The following is a 26,308-nucleotide window of genomic DNA, read 5'->3' on the forward strand; positions in this document are numbered from 1 at the left end:
AAATCTGGATTTCTCAGCGGTTGTGAACTTTCTCTGTAATTAAACCAAATTTTAGTCCTATTCTTTGGCACAGAAATAATGTTTTGGTGATTCGCTGCAGTTTCAAAAGGGCGTGTTAAAAAACACCTTGTACTCCACTTTCTGCATGAAATCTAACAAGGAAAATTCTTTAATTGCATTTTGATTTTCAATTCACTGTCCAATAATTTAATATAAATGTTTATTAGGTATTATTCTAGTCTCTACTACAGTAATTAAAAGTTGTAAAGTGGTAGAAAGGAGCTATCTTGTTGCACAACGTAGCTGCTAGATTTTGCAAATTTTCTTTTGCATTTCATAATGAACAAAGATATTTTTCTAGTGAAGGGCATTTTCAAGAATTGCATTACCAGCTAAACAATTTCAAATGTGGCATTTAATAATATTGTAAAATAAAACTATTTCCCATGGTTGAGTGAATAATGTAGGTTCTTCGAATAGTACAATCTTTAGCTAATTAACTGGGTGCTTTCATATCAGCAGCTGATTATTGCTTCTGGAAACAATCATTTAACCACTGAGAGAGGAACAACACATCTTAATAGAGACGTTTTTCCTTACAGATCTGCTCATTAAAAATTTTCTAGCGCGTGTCATCAGCAAGGCTGTGAAGTAGTTTGGGCTGATCCTGTGAACTTTCATAGGCCTCCATCTGTAAAACGGGTACAGAAGGTTGACTTTCTTAGAAGTTCTTTCATAGCCCGATCAACTGTAAAGACTGGTGAACATAAATCCTAAATAGGAATCCTAAACAGCATTCATTAGATGTGAATTAGTCTGAGCAGGTGCTTCTTAAATCTGTGAGCTCAGTGGCAAATTAGGTAAATTTATGACTTACCTATGGAAGAAAAGAAATAAATAAATGCATTTTAAAGAATGATCGCAAAAATAATTTAGAACTCCTTAATTAGAAGAGAGTTTCTTACAGATGATTAAAAAAAAACCTTTGTAAGGAATCTTAAGATTCTTTCATGGTAGTTTTTGGAGAAGTTCTTGGAGGACTTTTAGATGTCAAGTAACTAAACTGCCAACAATTGTTTTTTTTTATAATAAAAATCTACATAAAAATATTTTTTGTTCCTTGATCAGCACTAAGTATTGATATTAGAAATACCCCAGCTCTGATCTGTGATTGACCTCGGTTATTTCAGAAAGATGTAATTATAGGGCAGACGTTATTAGTAGAACTTCTATTTTGATTTGAAGAAAGAAATTTCAATAAAATAAATATTAAGCAATATTTTTGCTCAAAACTAATGAGCCAGTTTGCATAGATAAATTAAATGTACAATTATTTATATAATGAATGGGAATCTTCCCACATCTTGAGCCTTTTAAATCACACACACACAATCACACAGAATGGCCAGGGTTGGAAGGGACCTCAAGGATCATGAAGCTCCAACCCCCTGCCACACGCAGGGCCACCAACCTCCACATTTATTACCAGCCCAGCTGCCCAGAGCCCATCCAACCTGGCCTTGAACACCTCCAGGGATGGACGGGGCATCCACAGCCTCTCTGGGCAGCTGTTCCAGCAGCTCACCACTCTCATAGGAAAGAACTTCCCCCTGACATCCAATCCAAATCTTCCCTCCTTCAACATAAAACCATTTCCCCTTGTCCTGCTATTACCTACCTTTTCAAAGAGTTGAAAAATGTGGACACTGATCCAGTATTTCTTACGCAGTTATCATACTCAACAAAACTGTCTAAATCCTTTAAAAAATGTTTTGTTGACAGTTAGGGAATTTTAATTCATTTCTGTCAGCATTGATGAGAGCACAGAGCAGTGGCTGCACACGCTGGATGTGATGTGCAGTTTTTGATAGAAGAGCTGAGATTGAAAATGCTGTCAGGAGTTCATCACCAAATTATTCTATTTTGCCACTTGGTGTTGTGTATGCACTCATACTGTGTGCTAACAGAGGTGACATCTCAATCATCTGTTAAAGTTTCTCTTCTCATAATGATTATCATATCTCTGAAACAGAGGTTTATTTGGGATGGAAAAAAGCTCAGGAGGTCTCAAGTCAAACCTCCTGCCCAGAATTCACACTGAATTCAACTGCTTAGGGTTCTGTTTGGTTGTGTCTTGAAAACCTGCAAGTAAAACATCCTGAAATATCTCTACACAACCTGTTCAGTGCTTTACCATCCTTAGAAAAAAGCTTACCCCTGGATATCCAGCTGGAACCTCCCTTCTTTGAGTTCGTGGCTGTTGTTTCTCCTGATGTGTCCCTCAGTGAAGAGCTTCAGTTTCTCACTGGCCTTCTCTGAGATGCTGTCCTTTCCTGAGCAGGGCAGACTATTGGGATGGCACTGGCTGCAATCTGAGCAAAGATATGTTACAGTGACTCACTTTTCTTTCCTTCCTTCCAACAGCCATTGGGCAGTGATAGAATCATAGAATCACAGAATATCCCAAGTTCTAAAGGATCCATAAGGATTTAGTCCAACTCGTGGTTTCACACTGGACCACCCAACATTGTTCTGACCTGGTTCTCAGCAGCATAACTGGACAGACATTTACACATTGGACTGGGTGAGATCAGAATCAGAGTGAATTCAGCTATGGATTTTCAGCTCCCTAGGGCAACTCTTAGTCTCCAGTGATAGAGCAGAGCACAGATAGTCTCTGTGTGCAGAGCTTTGAGTAGCCTCTATGATGCTTGGACTGGAAATAAATATAGGTCTTGCGTTCCTCCATAACATCAGTTTGAACAGCTTTTCTGTTTAGCTGTGTAAGGAAATAAAGCATTAAAATTATAAACTTACTCTACATTTGATCGTATCAATTTAAATGAAATTGAGCAATATTTGAGCATTTCTCAGTAAACACAGCAATGGAGCATGAGTTACAGCAGCAGCATTTTCTCACATCGCTTTCTGTTCTTTTATCAGCTGTGTGCTCTTCGTTTATTGCCTCCCCTGAGTCATCAGTATTGGTCTAATGGACTGGAACAGCCTAAGGTGAATGGTAATTACTTATTGAGTTACTGATAGCCCAGATGAGAATAGGACTTATTAGATCAGTAATAATGGAAATCTGTGTTTAATGCAGAAATTTTAGAGCCTAAAAGAGAAATGTCTGAATTTATCATCTTTTCTTTCTGTGCAGGAAGTGAAGATATTGTTTTGCAAAGGTTTAAAATTAATGATATGAATCATATTGTCAAAAGAAGACATTCCAAATGGTAAACATCAAAAAAGTGCATGGCATGTGGCCTTTCCTAACAAAACAATTTAGTGAAAATTATAGAATCATTGAATCACCATGGTTGGAAAAGACCTCCAAGATCATCTCGTCCACCTAACATTAGCATTTCCCCTGACCCATAGTACAACATCTAAATGTTTCTTGAACACCTCCAGGGATGGTGACCCCACCATGTCCCTGGGCAGCCCATTCCAGTACCTGATTACTCTTTTTCAGAGAAGAAATTTTTCCTACTATCCAACCTGAACCTCCCTTTGTACAACTTGAAGCCATTCCCTCTCATCCTATCTCTAGTTACACAGGAGAAGAAGGAGAATGATGCTCCATTGTACAGGATAATGGAGAACATGTAAAGAAGATTCCTTTGCTCGGGAAGTTTGTAGTCTGCATTAAGAGTAGATACAACTGCGTGTAGGAAAAAATAAGGAGGAAGATTCAAAATATTAGAATGAGACTAATAGCAATAATAAATATACTCTGAAGATTATAGACAGATTATCTGAAGCCTAACATTTGCCCAAATTTTACCAGGTTTGCTACGATATTTCATTATTTAGTGAACCAGGTGTATCTAGTGAAAAGTCATAAATTAACATCAGAGCAAAGACAGTAACAAGAGTAAAGTAGGTATATCTTACATGTTCACCAAGAAAAAGTATACTTCATACTATACTTTTCACTAGTAAAACGAACAAAAAAGATCATCCAAAGATGATCATAGAATGGCTTGGGCTGTAAAGAACTCATCTACTTTCAACCCCCCTGCCATGGGCAGGGTCGCCAGCCACCAGACCAGGCTGCCCAGAGCCACATCCAAACTGATGTGATCTTAAATATCTCAAATCTAAATATCTAAAAGCAGGAACTCCATTTTCTCTTTAGGTTCTTTAATCGTTGTTTAAAATCCTTGCATGATGTTACTTTAAATGAATAAAACATTTTGTAAATATTCAGCCAAATGGAAAGCCCTAAGGTTATTGCTGCTGTGTACATTACTACAGAGAATGGTTTGGAGACTCCATTTCTTTTATCTTTGCCTGAAATAAGAAGTAACTTTTTGAGCACCTGTGTCACAGAAAGCTCCAACTAATTTTTTTCTGAAACAAAGAATTTATAATTCCAACCAAGCATTCATTTTCTCAGTGTTCCCATATTTATATGCTGTTGAGCAATTCTAACAGTTCATAAATGCTTCTTATAATCTCATGTTTTCAGTTAACCGTATTTGAAATGTCTTATTTTATAACGGAGTCATTCCCATAGATCACCTGAATGACCCTTGAGTACTTTTTTCACTTCTAAGAGGAACCTTGGCTTCAAGTAAGCCAAGAGTAGAGTGATTCTGCTGTGTTACGTGATCCTTTAAGGTTCAATTTTTACCCTATTTCAAATTTGCCTTGGTGCTGGAGCATCCTGATAAGTTCATAGCTAGGCTTGCCTAATATAGTTGGGATTCAGAAAGTCCTTTCCACTGCAACAGATCAATCTATCTGTCTGTCTGTCTGTCTGTCTATCTATCTATCTATCTATCTATCCATCCATCCATCCATCTATTAGGGCACATCTGATATCTGAAGTTCACTATCTGCTTTGGTGGGTGGCTATTGCTCACTGTATTTATATATATTGCCTTTATTTGTTGGCTCTGCAGAGCATTCCAATTTACATCAACTGCTGCCATGGCTTCCTTTCAAACCAAGAAATCCGAGCTGCCTATGGGTAGATAAGTTTGTGTAGAGATAGCCTAAATAATATGGGCTAAACAGTATGTTGTAAATCAATGTCGTAGTTTCAAAATTATGGAGTTAATTGTCTTTCTGTCAGGAATTTGAAACTGAGATTAATTACTGAAGTTTAATTATACAGTCACACATGAATGTAAATATATGAATTTATGTAGGGTAGCTCATTTGAATTTGCAAGGTTGTCTTGTTTGTACTTGAATTACTAAATACTTTTGTCCTTGTTAGATATTGGCCACTGACCCCCTCCCCATTGGTTTTCATACTGCCTTATGATCGTTTACAGTAAAAATTGTAGTGCTTGGCCATGATTGTTTCATGTTTCTTGTTTCCTTACTGTTGACTAAGCTGAAGATGATGATATAGTTAGGACTGCTAATACAGACCTTAGGATGTACATTTTCAGTCTTCCTCTCTGCTTCTGGCTTCTGTTACCAGAGCTATGCCAAGTAGCTCCTAATTCTGTCCTTCTGACGATTGTGAGAATAAATTCAATAAAGTTATTAAGTATGAGATACCATTGAGGCTTTCACAGTAACTGAGACAAAGTAGAAAGGTGAATTTTAAATTCTGCTTCTTGAATGCCCACTTATGTGATTTTTGAAATTGGTTTTCCTTGAACAGTTATAGCAGGCAAATTCAATCAATTGAGTATTCGTAGAAAGTAAATACAAAAGCAAAGTGAGCATGGTCAAAGCAAATTAATTTCAAAATGCGAGTGACTTTCATTAGGAAATGCTTTTACATTCTTGCCAGTAAGCATTCATCCAACTCTCTGCTGGAAGTATCCTGATTAAGTTTTTGTTTCACTTTGGGGAAGGCAATGAAATTTGAAAGACAGAGTGGCATACACAGATTAAATGTTATCAAAATTAAAGAGTTTTTAACCCATCCTCTTTCTGGATGAACCATTTCAGAGATCCTAATCCCACAGAGGTCACTGATAATTTTATTAATTTACATTAGCCTATGTGGTAAATAATCATATACGTTGGTTTTTTTTAGTGTTCTCCACAGAACACAGATTTCCAATTTTCAAATACCAAATAAAGTTCATCAGCAACCTTCTTAACAAAGGCAGCAATTACAATTTCATTATTCCCTCACTGCTTGTTAAACTGGGTCTAGAGTGTTTTATGGGTCTAGAGCAATAAACATTATCTTATGTTGAGAGAGATTATAAAGTGTGGAGAAAAACATAATTAATTATTATTATTGGATATGTTCAAGGTTTTCATGTGAGAATGCCAGAGAATCTAATTATAACTTTTTTTACTGAACAACTTGATATTTTGGAGCTGTGATAATGTCATACAAAGCCTGTGGGTGTTGCCAATGAATATTCTATAGTCAGTAGCTGAAGTTTGCTACTTCCTCATTTTTGGCAGCATCTAACCAGTATTCAATCTACATTGTGTAAAGACAGAGATGACTTCTCTTTCTAAATGTCTTTCATTTAAAATTTGCACAATGTTGGGAACTTTTGTGTATGGCTCCTGACCTCAACCAAGACAATTGTTTGATCTTTAGGTTGGCACTCACAGGTATAGAATCATAGAATCATAGAATGGCTTGGGTTGAAAAGGCCCACAATGCTCATCCAGTTCCAACCCCCTGCTATGTGCAGGGTCACCAACCAGCAGACCAGGCTGCCCAGAGCCACATCCAGCCTGGCCTTGAATGCCTGCAGGGATGGGGCATCCACAGCCTCCTTGGGCAACCTGTTCCAGTGGGTCACCACCCTGTGGGGGAAAAACTTCCTCCTCATATCCAACCTAAACCTCCCCTGTCTCAGTTTAAAACCATTCCCCCTTGTCCTATCAGTATCCACCCAATCCTGGTGTGGCCATACTGGCAGAGTAGCCGGAGGACACCTGCTTGAATGCACACCGACTCTTTATAAACCTAATTATTGTTCTTTATTGCTCATTGGAATAGTACACCGGAGTCAGAGTTTTGAAAGATCTTACATTATAAAGTGCTGAGCTCTTAGGAAAATCAGCTGTCATTTCAATGGGAGCTGCTGAATCCTTTTGAAAGTCTGCTCTTCATTATGTAGTACCTTAAGATGCAGCTGGTCATATTACATGCAACAAGAGAAAAAAAAGTACCAAATTGGAGACACATTTGCAATGCTATTTCAGCATTATAAAGATAAAAATACTGTAGAACTGTTGCAGTTTTCTGCAAACTATGCATTATAAACTCAGGATGCTTGATGTTATATTTACTTCTTGTAGATAAAGGCACATTAAAGTACTAAAACCGTGATTATGTTTTGTCATTTTATGAAGGGAAAAATGTTAAAAATCCCACATTCATTTTATCTGCCAAAAATATGCTTTGTCTACCATGAAATCTCAAACATTAGCTGGTATTGCTCATAAAATTATGTAAGGCAGGATTTCCCAGCAGTTCTCTTCTATTTCCTGGCTTAACCGAGGAAGGAATACTGTGGCCAGCCACTGTAGTAGAAAATACACAGACATGAGATGTTGCAGAAGCAATGAGAACTTAGTGAACTCATCCAGAGCTGAAGGGATTGAAATACAGCAGTATTCCCATATCCCTCATTCATTACAACCCATAAAATTGTTACACGCAAGTGAGCTGTTAAAGAATGGTGGTTGTTTGCTGAGTTGTACGTCGCACCATAGCTGTGCTGAACAAGCCTAGCCTGAGCCATGGATGAGAGCTCTAGGTAGTTTACCTACAACATGTAAAACCATAATGGATAAATCCATTACACCCCACTTTTTTCAATGACGTTGTAAGCTCAATATTTCAGTTAATTTCAATACGTAATAGAGTTGATTCAAATTCTTTTTTAAAGATCTTGTAGAGCTTAATACCATAGAGAATGCAAAATTTCTAAAAGGATGTAGTTTATTAGTTAGAGTGAGTGTATTTTGTATTAAAGGAATGTGTTACGTATTTGGAGAATAGAATTTATCTTTTCTTACTGGGGGAAGACTTCAATTCCTGTTGTGTAAAGAAGATGGATTTTACTGTAAAATAGCAAATAGTAAAAATAGTAAAATGCAAATAGTAAAAAACTGTTTGGCCAAATTCCAGATGTGCTCAGTCTTGAGTTGCCGAGCTGCTGAGTCTGTAACAGTCAAAGGGGAGACAAACGTTGTCAAGGTAGGGTGTTTCAGATGACTGCAGTAGAACGCGATGAATTGTGTTAGGATCACCAGCCTATACATGCTTTGTTTGCCTACACCTCATGCTATAATAAGTTGAAAGGTCCATTTTGATAGTTTTCAAAACAAATTCTAGCTTTAAGATGAAATTCGTTGCAATTTGTAAGGATATTCACGGAAACTAACTTCAGTGTAGTGTAGCTAACTTTAGGGCAAAGAATCTAACTTCAGTGTAAGGAACTAAAATCTCCTGTGTTTCTCTTTCCAGTGGAGAGAAAGAGAGTGGGAGGCAAACGCCTCCAGAACGGAATCCAGTGCTTATGTCTAACTTTGAATTTTTCTTTGTAATGCCATATCCCCCTGTTGGTGGTACAGAAGAATTTACAATGTTTAACCTTGGGGGATATTACCACTTAGAACTGCCAAAATAAATTCCTGGGTCAGTTGCCTTATTTTCAAAAGGAGAATTCTAGAACTTGGGAATTAAGTGCTGGCAGGGGAGATTCAGGTTGTATGTTTGGAAAAATTTCTTCTCCAGAAGAGTGGTCAGGCTCTGCAGCCCAGGCAGGTGGTGGAGTCACCGTTCTTGGAGGTATTCAAGAAATGTTTGGATGTTGTACTAAAAGACATGCTTTAGGGAAATATTGATGGGATGTGGACTGTTGCACTGGATGATCTTGGAGGTCTTTTCCAGCCTTGGTGATTCTATGATTCTATGTCAAAGACCAGGTTGAGCTTGCTGTGCCTGGCAGTGAGGCTGGGAGTACTTGTGCTCCTTCCTTGTGTATCCTTTGCACTTCTGCTGGAGCACCCGACCTGTGACACAACCTTTGCTATTCTGTCTCTGGATTTCCTCTAATTTTTCACTACCAATTATATCTAACTCTTCTGGATTTGGTTGTCCTTTAATGCTCTTAAAAGCCAGACAAACATATTTTCACTCGTCATAGCAGCTGTCTTCACTCTCAAATGGTATTTTACTAAAGTGCTGTGTATGAATTGCTTTTAAGATTTTTGTAAACACCGACGAGCCATATTTAATTTACCATCTACATCTACTGTAGGTTCTTGATTTAGTCAGTCAGTGCAATCTTTCCATGGATTTGCTTTGGACCAGGAACGATGGCTGAAGACCCCAGAAGACGTACCTGTTCTTTTCCATTACCTGAACGGGAGCCTGACCATCTCAGTGAAGCAATTTAGTACTACAAACGTAGATATTCTTGATGTGAAGCATTACGAGTCACCACCAGAATGCCAAGCTTAGCGTTTTACAGGTAAATAAAAACAGACAACTCCCAGTTGTGTGCTAGGTTCATGAAGTCACTGAAGTCTTACCTACAGTGAATTAAATCCCTACTGTGTCAAGGAAGATCTCACCACTCAGATAACATCTGTTCTACTCTTCTATTGTTGTCCTGGGGTCTTTTCCCCCAGGTAACAATGCTGGCTGCCCATGTGTGAGTCCTCTTCAGTCTCATCCTGAATCACTTATGCACTCTGGAGAAGAAGTCAGTTGTGGAGCATCACGGATCCTTGAAATGTAGATGCTGTTTTGCAGCAGCCAGTGCGTCGCTTTGTGATCAGTGTATGCTAGCTTCAGTAAAGAAACATAGTTTGAACAAACCTAAAATGCTGGGCTAATATATTTGACTTCAGATAGAAGTGAAAACAGTAATTCTGTTAAGTACAAAATACTTTCCAATGTATTTCTAGTTGCTCAGAAAGAGGAGTATTAGTCTTGTAATTCAGTCCCTGCTCAAGATGAAGTTGCATCCCCCCCAGATGCGACAAGAGAAGCAATGCCATGTTGTTTCACAATTAATTAAAATAAACCATATTTAAGGCTGAGATGTATTTCCGCAGATTGGAGTCAGATATTTATGTGGGGGCAGCTAAGTGGTGCCCGCGCTCTTTTCTGACACCGTACTCATCTTTATTTTTTACTATTACGAGCTTCTTCAAGGAGCAAAGCCTCAATTCCCCTTTTTGAGCCAGGAAAGCCCGTAGGCTGCACCTTTGCATTGGGAAGATGCAAGAAGGAGGCTGACGTTCGCCTGGAACAGATTGCAAGGGGAGGCCTGGGCCCGTCAGGCTCTGCTGAGCACCGGGCCCGGTCATCCATCACTGTCAAGAGCAAAGGGAATGAAGCACTGGACCGTTCCTGCTCATCTGCTGACTGACAGCTGACGGAGGCCTAATGCCACCTCCGGGCAGATAATCTGCCATCAAGGGGGAACGTGGATGAGGGAGATACTATATCACAGTCTGCACGCTGCTCCGTGCTCAGAGCTGCTGACATCTTCACAAGGAAAGAAAGAAATGTCAGCTGTGCTTTAAGGGGCCGCGGTGTATTGTAATGCTTTGCTGAGGCCTCACGGTTCCTCATTTCCATCATTTCTTGTAGATCTGTTCAAAAAAAAAACAAAAACAACCCAACAGATTAATGGCTTTGTGGGGCCACGCAGTCAGGCACAGAATGATAACGGGAGGGCAGTGTTCCTTATGAGCAGAAGCACTGTTTGTTTCACCTATCCTTCTAATTCACGGGACTGCAGACGTGCTGCAAAGCACTGTAATTATTTAAAAATAGCAAAGCCCCCTCTGCCAAATATAGGCCTCTGCGTAAGCCTACATACTTAAGGAGCATGAAAAATGTCTTGTGATGGAAAACTGCAATTAAAACAAGAAAAACCTAGTAAGGATTAATGCTATTTCCTGCAGTGTTTTGTGCAGCAAATACTTCCTGTGGATGCTAATTTAGAGCAGTGCTCTACAGATAGGTTCCAAACCTAGAATATTCCATTTTCAAAAATTCCTGTTCTACCACCTAAGGAAGAATTCGACGTCCTTAATTTTGTCAGTCTTACACTCAAGGTTTTATTGTTTTTTTATTTGCTATTATTTTTATTAACGGCATCTAATTTTGCTGTTCATTACAAATGATATGCATTAGCTTAACTGGGGAACATTTTAATTGAGCACTGCTGGAGATTTTCCAATAAATTAACATTACATACTTTTAGCAGATGTCTGAATTAGACATTGTTATTAGACATTGTAATTAATAGAAGTATTACTCAAATTAAAATCTCAGGGCCTTAGAAAAATTGAATTGTAGGTGACTGAGTGATGTCAACACATGAATAGAAAGGAACTGCTGAACTCCCTCCATTGGGTTTCATTAGGCCAATCGAAGCACTTTAAGTTATCTGGAGAGGGAGTTAGCCAAGATCTTTGGCATACAGAATCAAGACATATTTTGTCAGTGACATTGTGAACTTTGTGAAGTCAAATGACTTCACAGAATGACCCGTCATTCTGTTAGTGGTATAATGAACATAACAGATTTCTGGGAAACGTAGTCTATGTTTGTTAGATTACTTCTAGATACAAAAATCAGATAAACACGTTTTGTCCACATTCTTGGGTCTTGAAAATTACCTTTTCCATTTTCAAGGAGAACAAACGTAAAACTGATCATAGAGAAGCGCATTTGTGGCTCCTGAAGGTGCAGAGTATCAGTGAATAGACAGAGGAAAGCAAGAGAGTGGCTTTCTGGGAGGGACTGCCTCTCAGTGAAGTGAAAATAGTCTTTCTGGTTGGAATTGCTTTGGTCAGACATAGAAGTCTTCATCTGAGCTAACCACCATTGGCCCTATCAATCAATGGGGGAAAAGTAATCACCTGTAGATAAGATTCATTTCTTCTGTTTGTGAATGCCTAAAAGCAGTGGGTTGCCCTGTGCTGCATATTTCTCATCATTAGCCCAGGTGCTGTAGATAAGAGGAACCTTTCCTGGATCGAGCTCTTCCATGCTGTATTTTAGGAAAAACAAGGGAGTTAGTGTGGTCTTGTTAGCCCCAATGACATATTTTGCTTCAATATTAAAATATGGCAATATTACTCAAATAAGTGTGTACTGAGAAGCAATGTTTCTCTGAGATTCCCTCTTCAGGAAAAAAATGTTTGAGTTATGCCTCTATGCACGTAATTAAAAACTTGAAAAGCCATCGCACTGCTGTTTATCTACATGGCCAGCCAGGAATTTCAAAGGGATTCTTCCACTTTGAATGTGTTATATGTGAATGTCCGTCAGAAATATCTGTACTCTCATTTTGAGAAGCTCTGAACAAAAAGAGTCAGTAACAGCTTGTTGGTGTTAAGAAAGACAGTATGAACTGGCTTAAGACCTAACAACTCTCAGGCTGAACCCTCAAAAAGGGGCATCCTCTTAAATCAGAAGTCACCTTTAGAAGATTGTTTATGTAAACATGAATTTGTAAAAGGTAATAAGAAAAAAAGCAATGCATTTAAGCCATCTGGGGACTTTACCGTTAGGTCTGCACTGTTTTGTGAAGCTGGTTCTCTTTATCACTGGCTAGGCAAGGATCTGGCATCTACGTTGATGATTCACAAGTGAGGAGATGCTGAGCCAAGAAGTGCCAGGAGGCATATGACTGGGACTGTGTCCCCAATAGCTTCAATCTCTTTAAGAGAAGCTGAAGGCACATGGCTTTCCAAGGTCTGGCCATTATAAGACTTTATTTATCCTGTGAATCTTCCGTCCTTCCCTCAGGCTCCAGTTCCTGTTCTTTTGGATGGTTTTTTCCTCCAGAAAGACTGGGGCACAAGCTCTTTCTCCATAATAAGCAAACAGTACTATTCCTGGAGCTACTTTGCATCTCTCTGTGCTTCACTGCAGAATTTCTGCCTAGAGCTTTGTGCTGGTTTTCATTTTTCATGGTGCACACATGATGTCCCAGTTGAGTATCCAGTGCATGTTTAATTCATGTGCTTTTCACCCCGTCTTTGAGATCATTAATAAAGCTGCTAAATAAACCCAGGCTTAACAGTCCTCCTTGCCACACCCCACTGGACATCTCCTCCCAATTCTGTGCTTATCATCAGCCTTTGTTTGGATCTTTCTGTCTGATAGTACTCTTATCCAAACCGGTTTAGATAAGGGTTTCAAGTAGGGCTTGGAAAGGCTGGAGCTCTGCAATAAAGTCCAGTTGTATTTTATCAGCTCTGTTCAATTCTTGCACTGACAACCAGATGCTGCTGGCAGTGCCTGAAAAGCCAGAATGGTAGAAATGGCATAATTGTCTGCCTTACCACGATATCTCAGTATCACACTCTGTTCTGGGTTAGGGCTTTTTCTAGGCACTCAGTGCACTGCTGATCATTACAGAGTGCTGCTGTATTCTCTCATATGATGACATGCTGGCCTGTTCATCTGTAGAAGAGGATAATTATCAACCTCAGTCATTTACCAGCCAAGCATTAAGTTTGCACACAGAAAATGCAATATTATTATTTTTGTTTGGGTTACCACGTCGTGATGCAAGGCTGGCAGCTGAAATCCCTCTAGGTAAGCGTACCATCAGTTTGACTGTATGCTATGCAGAAGCAGGCTAACAATTGTTGAAATTTTCTTGTCCACTTCAACAAAAGCGAACTGTCTAACCTGGGTGAACACCGTGTTAATTAGAGCTCTGTGACTGCAGTACAGAACAAAACCACATATGAGATTGTGCACCTTCCAGCAACCCCTGTATCATTTTTCTCTGATCATTTTTCTCTGCTGTCGTTTCCTCTGCTATTTCGATCAAACGTTTTACTGTTAACATTTGTCTGGTTTATATATATTTGTCTGTTTTATTTATTCTGGTTTATAACTCAGAATCTCCACTGGTGCCAAGGCCTTACTTTGATGAATATACATGTGTACGCAGGTACATATAATCCTCCCACTGACTCGGTCATAAATCTCAGTGATAATATTGAAGGTGATAGAGGTGGAATTCATCTGAGCTGATCAGTAGTTTCCTTATAATTGACGCTGAGAAATTGTCACTTCTGAATATGGTTCATGTTATCCTGAAGAAAACATCCCAAATACGTCACATGAATCACTGCAGCAGTGTTTGTTTCTTTCCAGACTATAGAAGAATCCAAGGCCAAATTCTTAGTTGCAGATATCCATTGTAGGTGTCTAAAACTAAGAGGTATGAATTCCAGTTTGAGTGTATTTAGTTTAGCACTGATGTATCTGCCCCAAACCTCAAAATGTAAACACTTGGTCTACACAATCAGAAGATATATTAAGGAGCACATGCAGGTACAGTCAGTTTTATGAGGTCTCACGTACTGTGTGCATGAATGTCACGTAACGGTATGTGGTTTTGTGTCATTTATTGTAGCTTCTAGGGCAGTTTCCTCTGGCAATTTCCCCCTAATACGTCTCCGATCCTTACATTTTACTTAAACACCCTGCCATCCTTTTCCTGGCTGCTACAGAGGGCACCCAGGATTTACATCTGCTCTCTCCCTGGTCTTGTGCACGACCCTACAGCTGGCTTTTCTCACTGTCATACGCATGTTCCTATCTTCCCAATCACAGATACAGTCTCCTATGGCCTTGCAGCCCATCCGCCCTTTCACACTGCCATGCTGGCTTCCCTTGTGGTCCATCGCCACATGACATACTGCTTCCTATTAGCACAGTCACACAGCTACAGGCACAGCTGTTCAGCCACTAATCTGCAAACCCCAGTAGATTGGAAATTTCAGAATCGCTTTTTCTCCCCTTCTGTCTCCCCACTGCCCTCTCCTAAGAGATGAATTCATTTTCATTTTCAGAAACTTATTTTCCTGTCGTTCCTGTTGGTGCGTTTCCCAGTAAGAAATACAGAAGAGCAAAATCAGAGTGCGATAATCTTGCCTTTGTTCATTAAAAATAACCTATGTTTTTTGAGAAGTCCATGTGTTCTGGGTTCTGAACTGACACGCTGTGCTAGGGCGCATCACATTTTGTAGCATCAATCAGTTTGTGTGTAATAATCTGTTTGATAGAATGGATGCAGCAGAACACTGTGTGTCAGAATCTGAGACATCATCTCCAGAATACATTTCAAATCTATTTTCAGCAACCGTTCTTCCTTTCGTGACCTATTTTAATAAGTGAGCAGTTACTTATTTTTCAACAAAAATTCATAATCTAATATTTTCCATTTTAATATCATGCTTGTTTATAGTTGGGAACCACCATGTGGGAACAATGACACACAACTACAATTAGTTGCAGGCAGTGAGTTACCATTACGGAGGTGACCTCTATTTTTAATTGGTAGTGAGTTGACAGCTGATCTCTACTGACGGAGGATGATGGAAGTACAGAAATGAGAGGTGAAAGATACCCAGTAGATCATGTACGCCATCTCTCTGCCAATGCCAAGCACCAAAATGACTTGTCAGATTTGGAAACGTGAATGGCTGGGTTCTGGCAGCAGTGTTCCAAGCTGAAAATATCCTATGGGGGAACAAAGTGATTTAAAACACAGCTCTTGGGATTTCAACTGCTATGACATTAGATTTTCTTCTTACATAGGAGCTTGTACAACTAACAGTTCTGCTCGTTGAACTGGACCTGAATATAAGAAAGAGCTTCAATTTTGTTACCAGCTCAGAAGAATTTATGGACAAAACTCTGCCATGAGTCACACACCTACTATCACCATTAGCTCTGCAGAGGCCTGAAGCTGAGCAGCCCTCTCCCTCTTGTGTGTCTCACTTAGTGTTTCTTCTCTTTGCTAGCATTTACCATTTTGCTCATTAGATATTAGATGGTAGCATGGCACTGCCAAATTTCCACCACTTTTTCTAAATGTTGTGGTCTTTCACTGGAAATACAAATTAGATAATTTCTTGTTTACAAGCCTGAAAGGAAACCCACTGGCCTTCAATTATGTCCTGTATATTGATGGTGCACAGCAGTGAAATGTGTTATATGAAAAAGCAGTAGGGGATGAACAGGCCTGATAGCCCGTGTATCTCGCAGTGGGTTACCAATCATGCCATGAGGAGCTTTTACTGAATGTCTTACTCCTTGCAAAGTGGTTCAATCATTGCTGCTGGCTAGATTTGTTGTTGTGTCAGGTTTCAGACTGCTGATAATCCTGTCTTCTCAAGCAGTAAAGCTTTCTCAGCCATCACAGAAGCAATGAATCTGACACCTTCTCATCGCAGCGTTCATTTTATTGTGGTCCTTCTGGAGAGTACAATCTCAGACACCAGAGTTGAAGTTGGGCTTTCAATGCGTTTTCAAATAAAAGAACATTCTGGCTATAGGTCGCAGTGAAATGCCATCAGCCTGTCTGCAGATTATGAGCAGAGCTTTCAAATGGTGTCTATCATCCCACTTTTCATCTCTGTGTTTTAAGGAGGTGGAGTTGTGGTTGTGGATGACACGCTCCTCTCACATCCAAAATGCAGAAGGAGGCATTTAGATAGCTTGCCTATTTAGTGAGGTACACTTTCCTCACCACTGTTTATTTAGGTGGAAGCAGTCATTTTCACACAGGCCTGGCTTGAAGTTGTATGCCCTTTTATTGCATCGGAATTTTTAGTTAAAATGAATCTGGCAACCGTGCTAAATATTAGCTATATACATGGTGTTCACCTAAGACTTTGTAAAAGTGAGCAGTGCTTTTATGGAATCAAAGACTCAGAGAATCATGCTGATTGCAAAAGACCTCCAAGATCCCCAGGTCCAACCTCAGCCCAACCCACCATGCCCACTGCCTACGTCCCTCAGTGCCACATCCCCACGGATCTGAATCCTCCACGGGCGGTGACCCCACCACCTCCCTGGGTAGCTGTGCTACTGCATCACTGCTCTTTCTAAGGCATTTTTCCTTATAACCAATCTGAAATATCCAACCTGTTTTTTTCGTTCTCACTTTCAACTCTTAGGATAATATCTCATTACTTATAGGACACTTTTGCAAGTACGAGCCACTTAGCTATTTTCATAACTGTTTTACAAACTTCTTATATCTTCACAGAATCACAGAATCACAGAATTGCCAGGGTTGGAAGGGACCTCAAGGATCATGAATCTCCAACCCCCCTGCCACATGCAGGGCCACCAACCTTCCCACCTAATGCTAGACCAGGCTGCCCAGGGCCCCATCCAATCTGGCCTTGAACACCTCCAGGGATGGGGCATCCACAACCTCTCTGGGCAGCTGTTCCAGTACCTCACCACTCTCTTTGTAATCTTGATTTTCAGTACGAATCTTCTAGCCTGTCATAGGATGATAGAGTCATTCATCAGGTATTTCCAGCTCCTCAGTGACCTTGTTGCCATGCAGGTGGCCAAGTGGGTGCTTGGTGTACCAATGGAGAACAAACCTCTGTAATACTGCTGTGAAAGAAGGAGGAGGAAAAGTGTCTGAGACAAAACAGATGGGGGAAGAGGAGTTGTCCAAGCAGCTGATTGGCTTTAGGAAGCAAATAAGCCTCCTTCACCCCATCATGGCTTATCCCTTTTCCTCCTCCTCTCCCCATGCAGTCATTGAGCTTGTGCTGAACGGGTGGCAGAGCTGTGTTCCAAGTCCTAGCCCAGCAAAGCTGCTAGGGAAGGAGGAGGCTCGTGGTAACTGGTTAATCAGCTATTTTCAATTCAATTCCTGGCTGTGCTTACCATGGCAAATTAACAGTCCTTGTGTGTAAATATGACCCTTACTCCTAGATTAATTTGATTATGGGAGAATCTCAGTTTTCATTTAAAAATAATAACTTTCTGGCCGCTCTGATAAAACAAGTTTGGATATGCAGTCTAAATATTCCCTAATGGTTTAAAAAACAAAAGATAAATATGAAGAACAAATGAATCTCTTACGGGCGAATAAAAAATAATGTTTTTAAATCTCTGCTATGATTGCTTGAGGTTGAATATTTTGAGAGGAGAAAATTTCTCATTTTCACTCAGTGCTGGATCAGCATTCTATGAAAGCCAAATCTTTTTAAGGTTGCTTCATTTGAGCCCGCAAGTAGGGAGCTCGTCTTCATTAATGACATCTGTTATCTTATCCTAGGGTTCCTCTCAGATATCTGCAGTTATGCAGAATGCCCTGCATAGACTTTCTGCGCTGCTGATTTCATTCTTGGTGTGGCTGTAGTCTGTATTGCTGTGAGAGATGATTTTGCCTATGTGTATCTGGCTGCTCAACAGTACACAAGGGCAATAATGTCGTACGTTTAAGACAGAAGTACAAGCTTAAGTCTCTATTAATTGCAGGTTGTATTCTGTTAAAGGCATGATATGTGCTATAAATGCCTTGGCAATGAGTTTATTAGGAATCTAACTTAACAGCAGCAAGTTTTTATGAAACAGGGCTTTGATTTTCCTCTAGACTTTTACCTACAAGCAAAAGAGTAAATCTGCTTAAAGCCAAAGTCAGGCTGATCTGAAAGGAAATGTATTTTTATAAATTTCTCATTAGAACATCTTCTGTTGTTAGATTTCTATTACTGGTGTGATACCATTGACGTACATGGAACTGTGAAGATAATTGAAGTGTATGCTAATAAATTAAAATGTTCCCAAGAACAGGTCTAGGCACAGGAACTTGGTTGTCCATACTGGTAGATTGCTAAGACAGGGTATAATGTGATTTTGGTTAGGCTAATTAACACACTCTCAAATAGTTTCTAGATAGGACTTGTTTATTTTAATGGCTTACTAGGACAGATATTGCCTACTGCAGGCAGAGGGGGCAGGAAACTGGCATGGCTTGGCAAGCACCTGCTGGTCAACATGAGGGAAAAGAAGGGCAAGTACAGGCAATGGAAACAAGGACGTGTCACCTAGGAAGAATACAGGGTACAGTCCAGACATACAGAGATAGAATTAGGAAGGCCAGGGCATGGATGGAACTGAACTTGGGAAGGGTTACTGAAAACAACGAGAAGAGGTTCTGTAGTACATTGGTCAGAATAGACAGGCTAAAGAGAGTGTACCTCCCCTGAAAAGTGAGAGAGGAGAACTGTCTACAACAGATGAGGCTGAGATAATCAATGAGTTCTTTGCTTCAGACTGCATTGGCTGCCAGGAGTCTCGTATTTTTCATGTCCCTGAACCTCACACTTCTGAACCTCCGGGTGAGAACTGGGGGAGCAAAGTACCCCTCACTGTAAGGACAGAACAAGTCCAAGACTACAGCATGAGGCTGAATCTGTGCAAATCTATTGGGCTGACAGCAGCCCAGGGAGCTGGCTGGTGTGGCTGCTGAGCTGCTCTTGAAAAGTTGTGGCTCTCAGGCAAAATTCCCAGTGACTGGAGAAAGGGAAACATCATTTCATTTATTAGAAGGGGAGGAAGAAAGATCTGGGGAACTACAGAATGATGAGCCTCAGCTTTGTACCTGGGAAGATCATGGAACAGATCCTCCTAGAAGACACGTTAAGGCATCTAAGAGATGAGAAGGTGATCTGAGGCAGCCAGCACAGCACCAAGGGATGACTGTACCTGACCAATCTAGTGGCCTTCTATAATGGAGTGACAGCATTGGTGGACAAAGGGAAGGCAAGTAATGTCATTTACCTGGACTTTTGCAAGGTCTTTGACATGGTCTCCCACCACATCCTAAATTGGAGAGATGTGGATTTGAAGGGTGGACTATTTGGTGGGTAAGGAACTGGTTGGAAAGTCGCAGCCAGAGGTTTGCGGTCTGTCACTCTGTGTCCAGGTAGAGGCTGGTGATGAGCGGTGTCCCCCAAGGTTCTATCTTATGACTGGTACTCTTTACCATCTTTATTTACCATCTTCATTTACCATAGATGATGGGATTGAATGCACCCTCAGCAAGTTTGCTGATAACATCAAGTTGAGTGGTGCAGCTGATATGGCAGAAAGAAGGAATGCCATACAGAAGGACCTTGATAAACTCAGAAGGTGGGCCTTTGTGAACCTATTGAGGCTCAACAAAGTGAAGTGGAAGGTTTTGCACTTAGGTCAAGTTAATCCCAAACACAGACTAGGAGAAGAACTGGGAGTAACCCTGCTGTGAAAGGAGTCCAGGTAGGTAAAAAACTTTTCATGAACCAGTAGTGTGCCCTTGAAGCCCAGATGGCCAACGGTATCCTGGGCTGCATCACAAGAGTGAGGGTGAGGGAAATGATTGACCTTCTGTACTCTGCCCTTGTGAGGCCTCATCTGGAGTATTGCACCCAGACTGGGGCCCTCAATACAGAAAGGATGTTGGGCTTTTGGAGAGGGTCCAGAGGAGGGCCACAAAGGTAATCAGAGGGCTGGAGCACCTGTCCTATGAAGACAGGCTGAAAGAGCTGGGCTTGTTCAGTCTAGAGAAAAGAAGACTGTGGGGAGACTTTATTATGGCCTTCCAGTATTTAAACGGAGATTATAAACAGGAGGGAAGTCAATGTTTTACATGGGTAAGCAGTCATTGGGCAAGGGGGAATGGTTTTAAACTAAAGGAAGGGAGATTTGGGTTAGATGTTAGGAAAGTTTTTCACTGGAAGAGTGATGAGGGGTGGGAACAGGCTGCCCAGAGAGGTTGTGGATGCCCCGTCCCTGGAGGTGTCCAAGGGATGGATGGGGCCCTGGGCACTTTATCTAGTACTTGATCTAGTGACTGGCAGTCTGCCTGCAGCAGGGCAGTTAGAACTTGATGATCCTTGAGGTTCCTTCCAACCTGAGCCATTCTGTCTTTCTAATCCATGCATTTAACTTTACTTGAGTTCAGTTAATCTTTAGCAAAGGACAGATGTAGGACTATGTTAGAAATTGTTCAGTGTTAAACTTCAAAGACTGAATGATGCTAAAGAAGTACTGCAGACCTGAGCAACTTTTGATTATTCTACTGAGCAACTTTTGATTATTTTTCCATATATTATGCTGTTTCACAGACAGAAAAGAAGAAGTCTAAAGATTATTTCCATAAAAATCCAGAGCATCTCAGGAGAAATGGCCCAAAACTGTGTATCTCTACAGCAGATTTTGCCTGAAGCTAAAGTTGAATGTCAAGACCTCCAGGATATGTGTTGCTTTCAGTGCATACTATTTCTGTTCAGCAGGGAGCACAGTATGTTGCAGATATCTCTCAGACTTAGTTTGAAAAATGGTAGAGAATTCCTGCTGTTGAAGCTAGAGCAGCATTTGGTAATTTTGAGAGGAAGTCCCACATTGCTTCGTTGAGAAATTATGTAGACAAAAATGCTATCAGCCTGAATATCAATTTTAAGAAAAAATTTTCCCTTACCAATCGGCTTTCTGTTGAAATCATAAGGGTCAAGAGGATCATGATGATGTTATAAGACATCCATGTCCTCACAGCTCTTCTTTTCCAAGTGCCTGAAGGCTGTGTAGTCCATTGAAGCATTACCTCTTAAAATACCAACTGTATTAAGGTAAGACCTATTTTTCACCACCAGGAAGCTGAAGTTGACTTTCATAGCCAGCCATATGTTCACTGCTAGCCTCTGTACTTTCTATTTTATATGTTGTAAGCCTGCATCTCTGGAATGACAATGACTTGGAAATGCAATATATTGTTTCTGCTGGCAAGTTATGGGAAGCCTGTCAGATTTTTTTTCTAATTCCACAGGGCCAAGGTTTTGCTGATTTTCTGGAGCTCCTCGATCCAACTTGTGAAGGAGAATTAAAGCAGTAAAAAAATCCAAATGGCAATATTGTTTGAAATTTTTTTTTTGTTGAGAAAATCTTTATACCAATATGTATTTTCTTTCTTCCTAAGGTAGAATTTATGTTTTGTGGAAGCCCTTGTAAATTTTGTTTATTTATTTTTATTTTATTTTATTTTATTTTGCTATTTAATGCACCTAGGCAGAGGGCAGGGAACACTAAAAATGTAAAATAAAACATAAATGTTAAAGAAATTAATTATTTTATCTAGCTATGATCTTTGAAACAACATTGGAGGATGACTTGAGAAGTCTGAAAGCATTATTTTCTTTCAAGCCCTATTCACCTCTAAAAGTTTAATACTAATTTTAATATATTGAAAGCCTTACCATTTGAAATGAGAACTACATCATACATCATGTATGTCATTCACTCTTTAAATGAAGGCAGCTATCAGGACCAGGGCAGGGTTAGTTTATTTGATCTTGCATGATGTTTCATAATTTTCCTGACTGTTTGCCCATCTCAGATGGCTATAGATCATGTCTGTAATGCAAGCTATGGCTAACAAGGTGGAAACCTCGTGTTGCACTGGCCATATTACTACCCCTCTGGAGCCTCCGAACAATTTCCTTTCAGCAGCCCCTCTCTTGACTTGCATGGCACAGGGCATTCAATCTCCTTAAATGTAAACAATTGTCTTCATGGGACCTCTTGCACCAACTGCAGATAACCCTGCTTCCCCCCATCACTGCCTGTTGATAAATGTTTGATGCCAGCTGGGATTAGAACTGTGTTATGCCTCTCTGCTAATCAAAAATATTGCTTTCAGGGAGTTTGCAAGGCAGTCCTGTGCTCTCTTTTTGACCTGTTTTATTCCACACCAGATTCTGTACTACAGGGAGAAATATAATACTGAGAAAATCTCTTGGCTTTCTCCCTGCAAAGTGTTTTGTGGACAGAAACCTGTATTGTCAGTTCAGACGATTTTAATCCTTTCCACCAGTGTTGGCAGCAGCTCTTAGAAGAGTGTGATTAGGAAATGAATGTGAAAATGGCAGTGAAAAGGACTGAGAATATTCTGTTGTGGATCTCTGTATTTTAACTGGGGCTTTGAGTGCTCTGTTCCAGGTTCTACATACAGTCTTGATTGTACAATAATTATAAACCTATGATATCACAAGGACTCGAGTTTTCTTTATGCTGAGGAGTTGAGATGAAAGAGAAGTACATTGGGATGTAAGGAATATTTTATTTAGAAGTTTGGAAACAGAGCAGTTCTTAGCCATTTTGTTTCAAATGGAGCAAAGAGAATCCATTGTCTTGCACCATCATTGTGCACCATCAATGTGCACCATCAACTGTGTGCACCATCAATGCTGTCCATATGCACTTTTCTGCATGCACTGTATTCCTTAAGACTAAATATCAGTCCTTATTTAGCTTTTATGCAAATTATTTGTATAGTATTTCTGTCTTATGCCCTTCCCCAGTGTAAATTACACTGCAGCTCAAGGTAGGCACCTGGGGTTCATGCACGATCACACTGAAAAACTTGTTGTGGAGGAGCACCATGTCCTAGCAGCGACAGAGAATTCGCTTATCCCTGCTTTGTCTGCTTGCCTGATCAGTGCTGTACCTGTAACAGTCAGTGTTGATGTGTTGTGCTCTACATGCATGCGTTACTTTGGTTTCAGCTGACTTGACTTAGCATTGGAATTCAGCTCCACTTTATGTCCTGGGGTCTGTAGAGAGCTGTGCTTTTGAGAAATAGGCTCATAGGCTACAGAGTCCCAGTTACTGGGGAGTTGTGCAGGAGAGCTTTGATAAATCAGACATCAGGTGTCAATAGAACTATGAGTAACAACAGTTGTGTTTTCATGGAAAGTGTATGTTCTGTTACATTTTTACTTTTTTTTTTTTTTTCCTTCTAGATAAACATCATGTCAATGGAAACAGAATGGTAGAACCTTTCCCAGAGGGAACGCGGATGGCTATATTTGGTAAGGCATCAGTTTTAGAATTAAAGCTTTCAGATGTATTGTGTTAAATTTCTTATTTTCAGGCAAGTTCAGAATCTGGGCTGCCATAGGCATTTTCTCATCACTACGATCAGCTCGAGCCACTGATGGTTTTGGGAGATGTCCGTGCCCCAGAAGGAGCATACTAAAAACATTTTGTTGGGTTATACAAACAGAATATTTAATGTCCTCTTTTGTTTCATACAAATTCACAAATAGTAGGTTTTTATGTAAGTCAAGTCCTGTCGGATTTTTCATTAGTTTAAACAAAACTCAGTAGATGATCTTTGACTTTCCAGAACTTTGGTTGTGCACAGATCTCAGTTGGGTAGAAAGCTTTATCTACTATACTTGCAGATCTTTTTCCGTTTGTGTGACCCCAAACCAAACCTGTACTTTGTGAGTCATCCTGTAGACTTCCTACTCAGAGACAACAGAGCTAGTTTTTTTTTTTAAGCAAGATATGGACTTCAACTTAACCTGGGAATAGTCAGAATATGCTAATCTTAGTCTCTAAGAATGAATTTATGGAATTTACTTGGGAAGAAAAAGGTGGATCCCTATGGCATTTATTCTTAAAGGTTACTGCTGTAGAGAATGAAAAGATTTCCTAAATCTGTTTTGAACCATATGATTGGGTTGTTTAGAAAGGATATAATTCTTTACTAGCTTCTACAGGATGGTACAAAGTCACCTTAGGAAATTTATTGCACTCCAGTAAATATTTATCCAGCTGTGATGTTGAAGTAAATCTTGATATTCCTTTATACACTTCCTACATCATCTAGCCTGATGGAGCCATGAATTACAGTTAGTACAGGTCGGGTGTATAAAGCAGTCCTCACTGGTTTTGACCTGAGCCAATTCTAATAGAATACATATAAATATTGTCAGACAACATGTGTAACGACATCTGGAGGATATTTGTGAAACTGGAGGGTGTACCCATGAAAGGAGGAAAGCAGTGCTATATAAATGTCCAGTGTGATGTAGCAAAAAGAAAAAACGCAGCCTATATGTAACCATGCATTAGCAGGCAATTTTCCACCTGTGTGCAATGATTCCAAGACAGATAATGAAATTAATTTCACATTCTATTGAGTAATTAGACAAAATTTATTAACAGTAGCAAAAAGCTCCAGCACTGAAATGAACCCAAAGAAAAAGAACTTAGAAAAGACATAGCATGGATATTTTAGAAACTTGAGCAGTGCTCGACAGTTCTTATATAATAACAATTTATTAATCTATCTGGAGTGAATTGATGATCTTAATCTGTTTTCAAACAACTGAGGTATGTTTGTATTTGAAATTCTTAGCAATCCTGTGGGTATTCAAAGGTCTAAGTTAGCCATAGGCACTAATTTGTCACCCTGAAATTATATTTTCAATCGATTATTTCAAAATATCATAATAAACCTGACTATGGTACTAATGTTGCTGTGGTTACCATGGTTTGACAAGAGAAATGGTTTGTGGGTTTCACCATTCAATTATCATAACGACTTCCACGAGTACTCTTGAGTTTTCCTCTGACTCAGTAGCATCTTCCTGCCAGTGTTCCCTTGTGGACTTGGGGGACATCTAAATATTCTTGGAGTGGTGGAATGAGAGATTGCCTGGAACTAGTGGAAAATGATTTTCTGTTACGTTTTGAGTTCTAAGGTTAAAATAGATGTAGAGATACTCCTATGAAGGTGGAGTCAGAGAGTTCTGGTATGATCTGATATTGACACTGGAATGGGCTGCCCAGGGAGGTGGTGGAGTCCCCTTCCCTGGAGGTGTTCAAGGAACGTTTGGATTTTGTGTTGAGGGATATGGTTTAGTGAGAACCATTGGTGATAGGTGGATGGTTGGACTGGATGATCTTATAGGCCTTTTCCAACCTTAGTGATTCTGTGATTCTGTGACGTCACTCTTTACATTTATAAAGCTCTTCCTTTATTTTCTTTTTGATGCTTAGATCAGTTTTTCAGTGTTGATGGGGGTGTGGACATGAGTGTTGTTATTGTGTGTATGACTCAATTGTACGTCATTTGTAAGATGTCATAGGAAGTAGTATTCTACCTATGGAATTTCCTTGGAAAAGCTCCAAATCTTATTAAGTATCCTAATTTTAACACTTCTTGAAGGAGTCTTCATTATTGCTATCGAGCTTGATAGCTTCCATCATTTTTAAATTGCTCTAGATTTTCCACAAACGTGTGATTGCAAATGCTGGGATAGGTGGTGAAAACTCATGCTGCTGCCATCTGTGCTGTGAATAAATGGAAAACCTACGTGTTCTTAGGTTTACTATTAGACCTGAAATATAACGGTATACAAACATGACTCTGATGATAATTGTTGTCATTTGTTGGCATTGGCATCACGTTCTGATAAGCGGTATAGAAAAAGGATGCTGCAATTCATTTTTGCTACCTCCAAAGGGACTATGTTTTCTGTCCCCATGTGAATGGGAATGAAAGGAAGTACTCAAAGAAAAATATTGTGTAAGTAAATCTTGTCCTGAGATTGTTGTTAATCCTATCCGTGTGCGTTCCCACTAACAGCAAGTTCTTTGTATTTTAGGACTCTGTAAGCTGGGGGAAAATACAGATATAATACAGTCATATTTTTAGGAGTAGTGGCTCTGACTCCACCTTCGCAAGAGAGTGCCTCTGAAATCTCTTCTGCAGAAACATCCT

The 26,308-nt window shown here is 39.9% G+C and overlaps 1 protein-coding gene across 8 annotated transcripts in view; it reads left to right on the forward strand.

Moving 5' to 3' along the window:
• The window catches only part of MSRA (methionine sulfoxide reductase A), a 271,330-nt gene that overhangs the window by 70,293 nt on the left and 174,729 nt on the right, over positions 1 to 26,308 (forward strand). For 6 of the 8 annotated variants that reach the window (XR_016464580.1, XM_090136600.1, XM_031603827.2 and 3 more), the window contains exon 2: positions 23,535 to 23,603. The exons of 1 other annotated variant lie outside the window; for it this stretch is intronic. Coding sequence is in view for 5 of the 7 variants with exons in the window: in XM_090136600.1 (XP_089992726.1) it covers positions 23,535 to 23,603 (69 nt within the window). In the remaining 2 variants the exon portion in view is untranslated. Of the gene's footprint in view, positions 1 to 23,534; positions 23,604 to 26,308 lie in introns of those variants that run through there. One more of the 8 variants, XM_090136601.1, reaches the window with a different exon arrangement.

This window comes from Phasianus colchicus, chromosome 2 (genome assembly GCF_987193195.1).
Source record: "Phasianus colchicus chromosome 2, bPhaCol1.hap1.1, whole genome shotgun sequence".
Lineage (NCBI taxonomy): Eukaryota > Metazoa > Chordata > Aves > Galliformes > Phasianidae > Phasianus > Phasianus colchicus.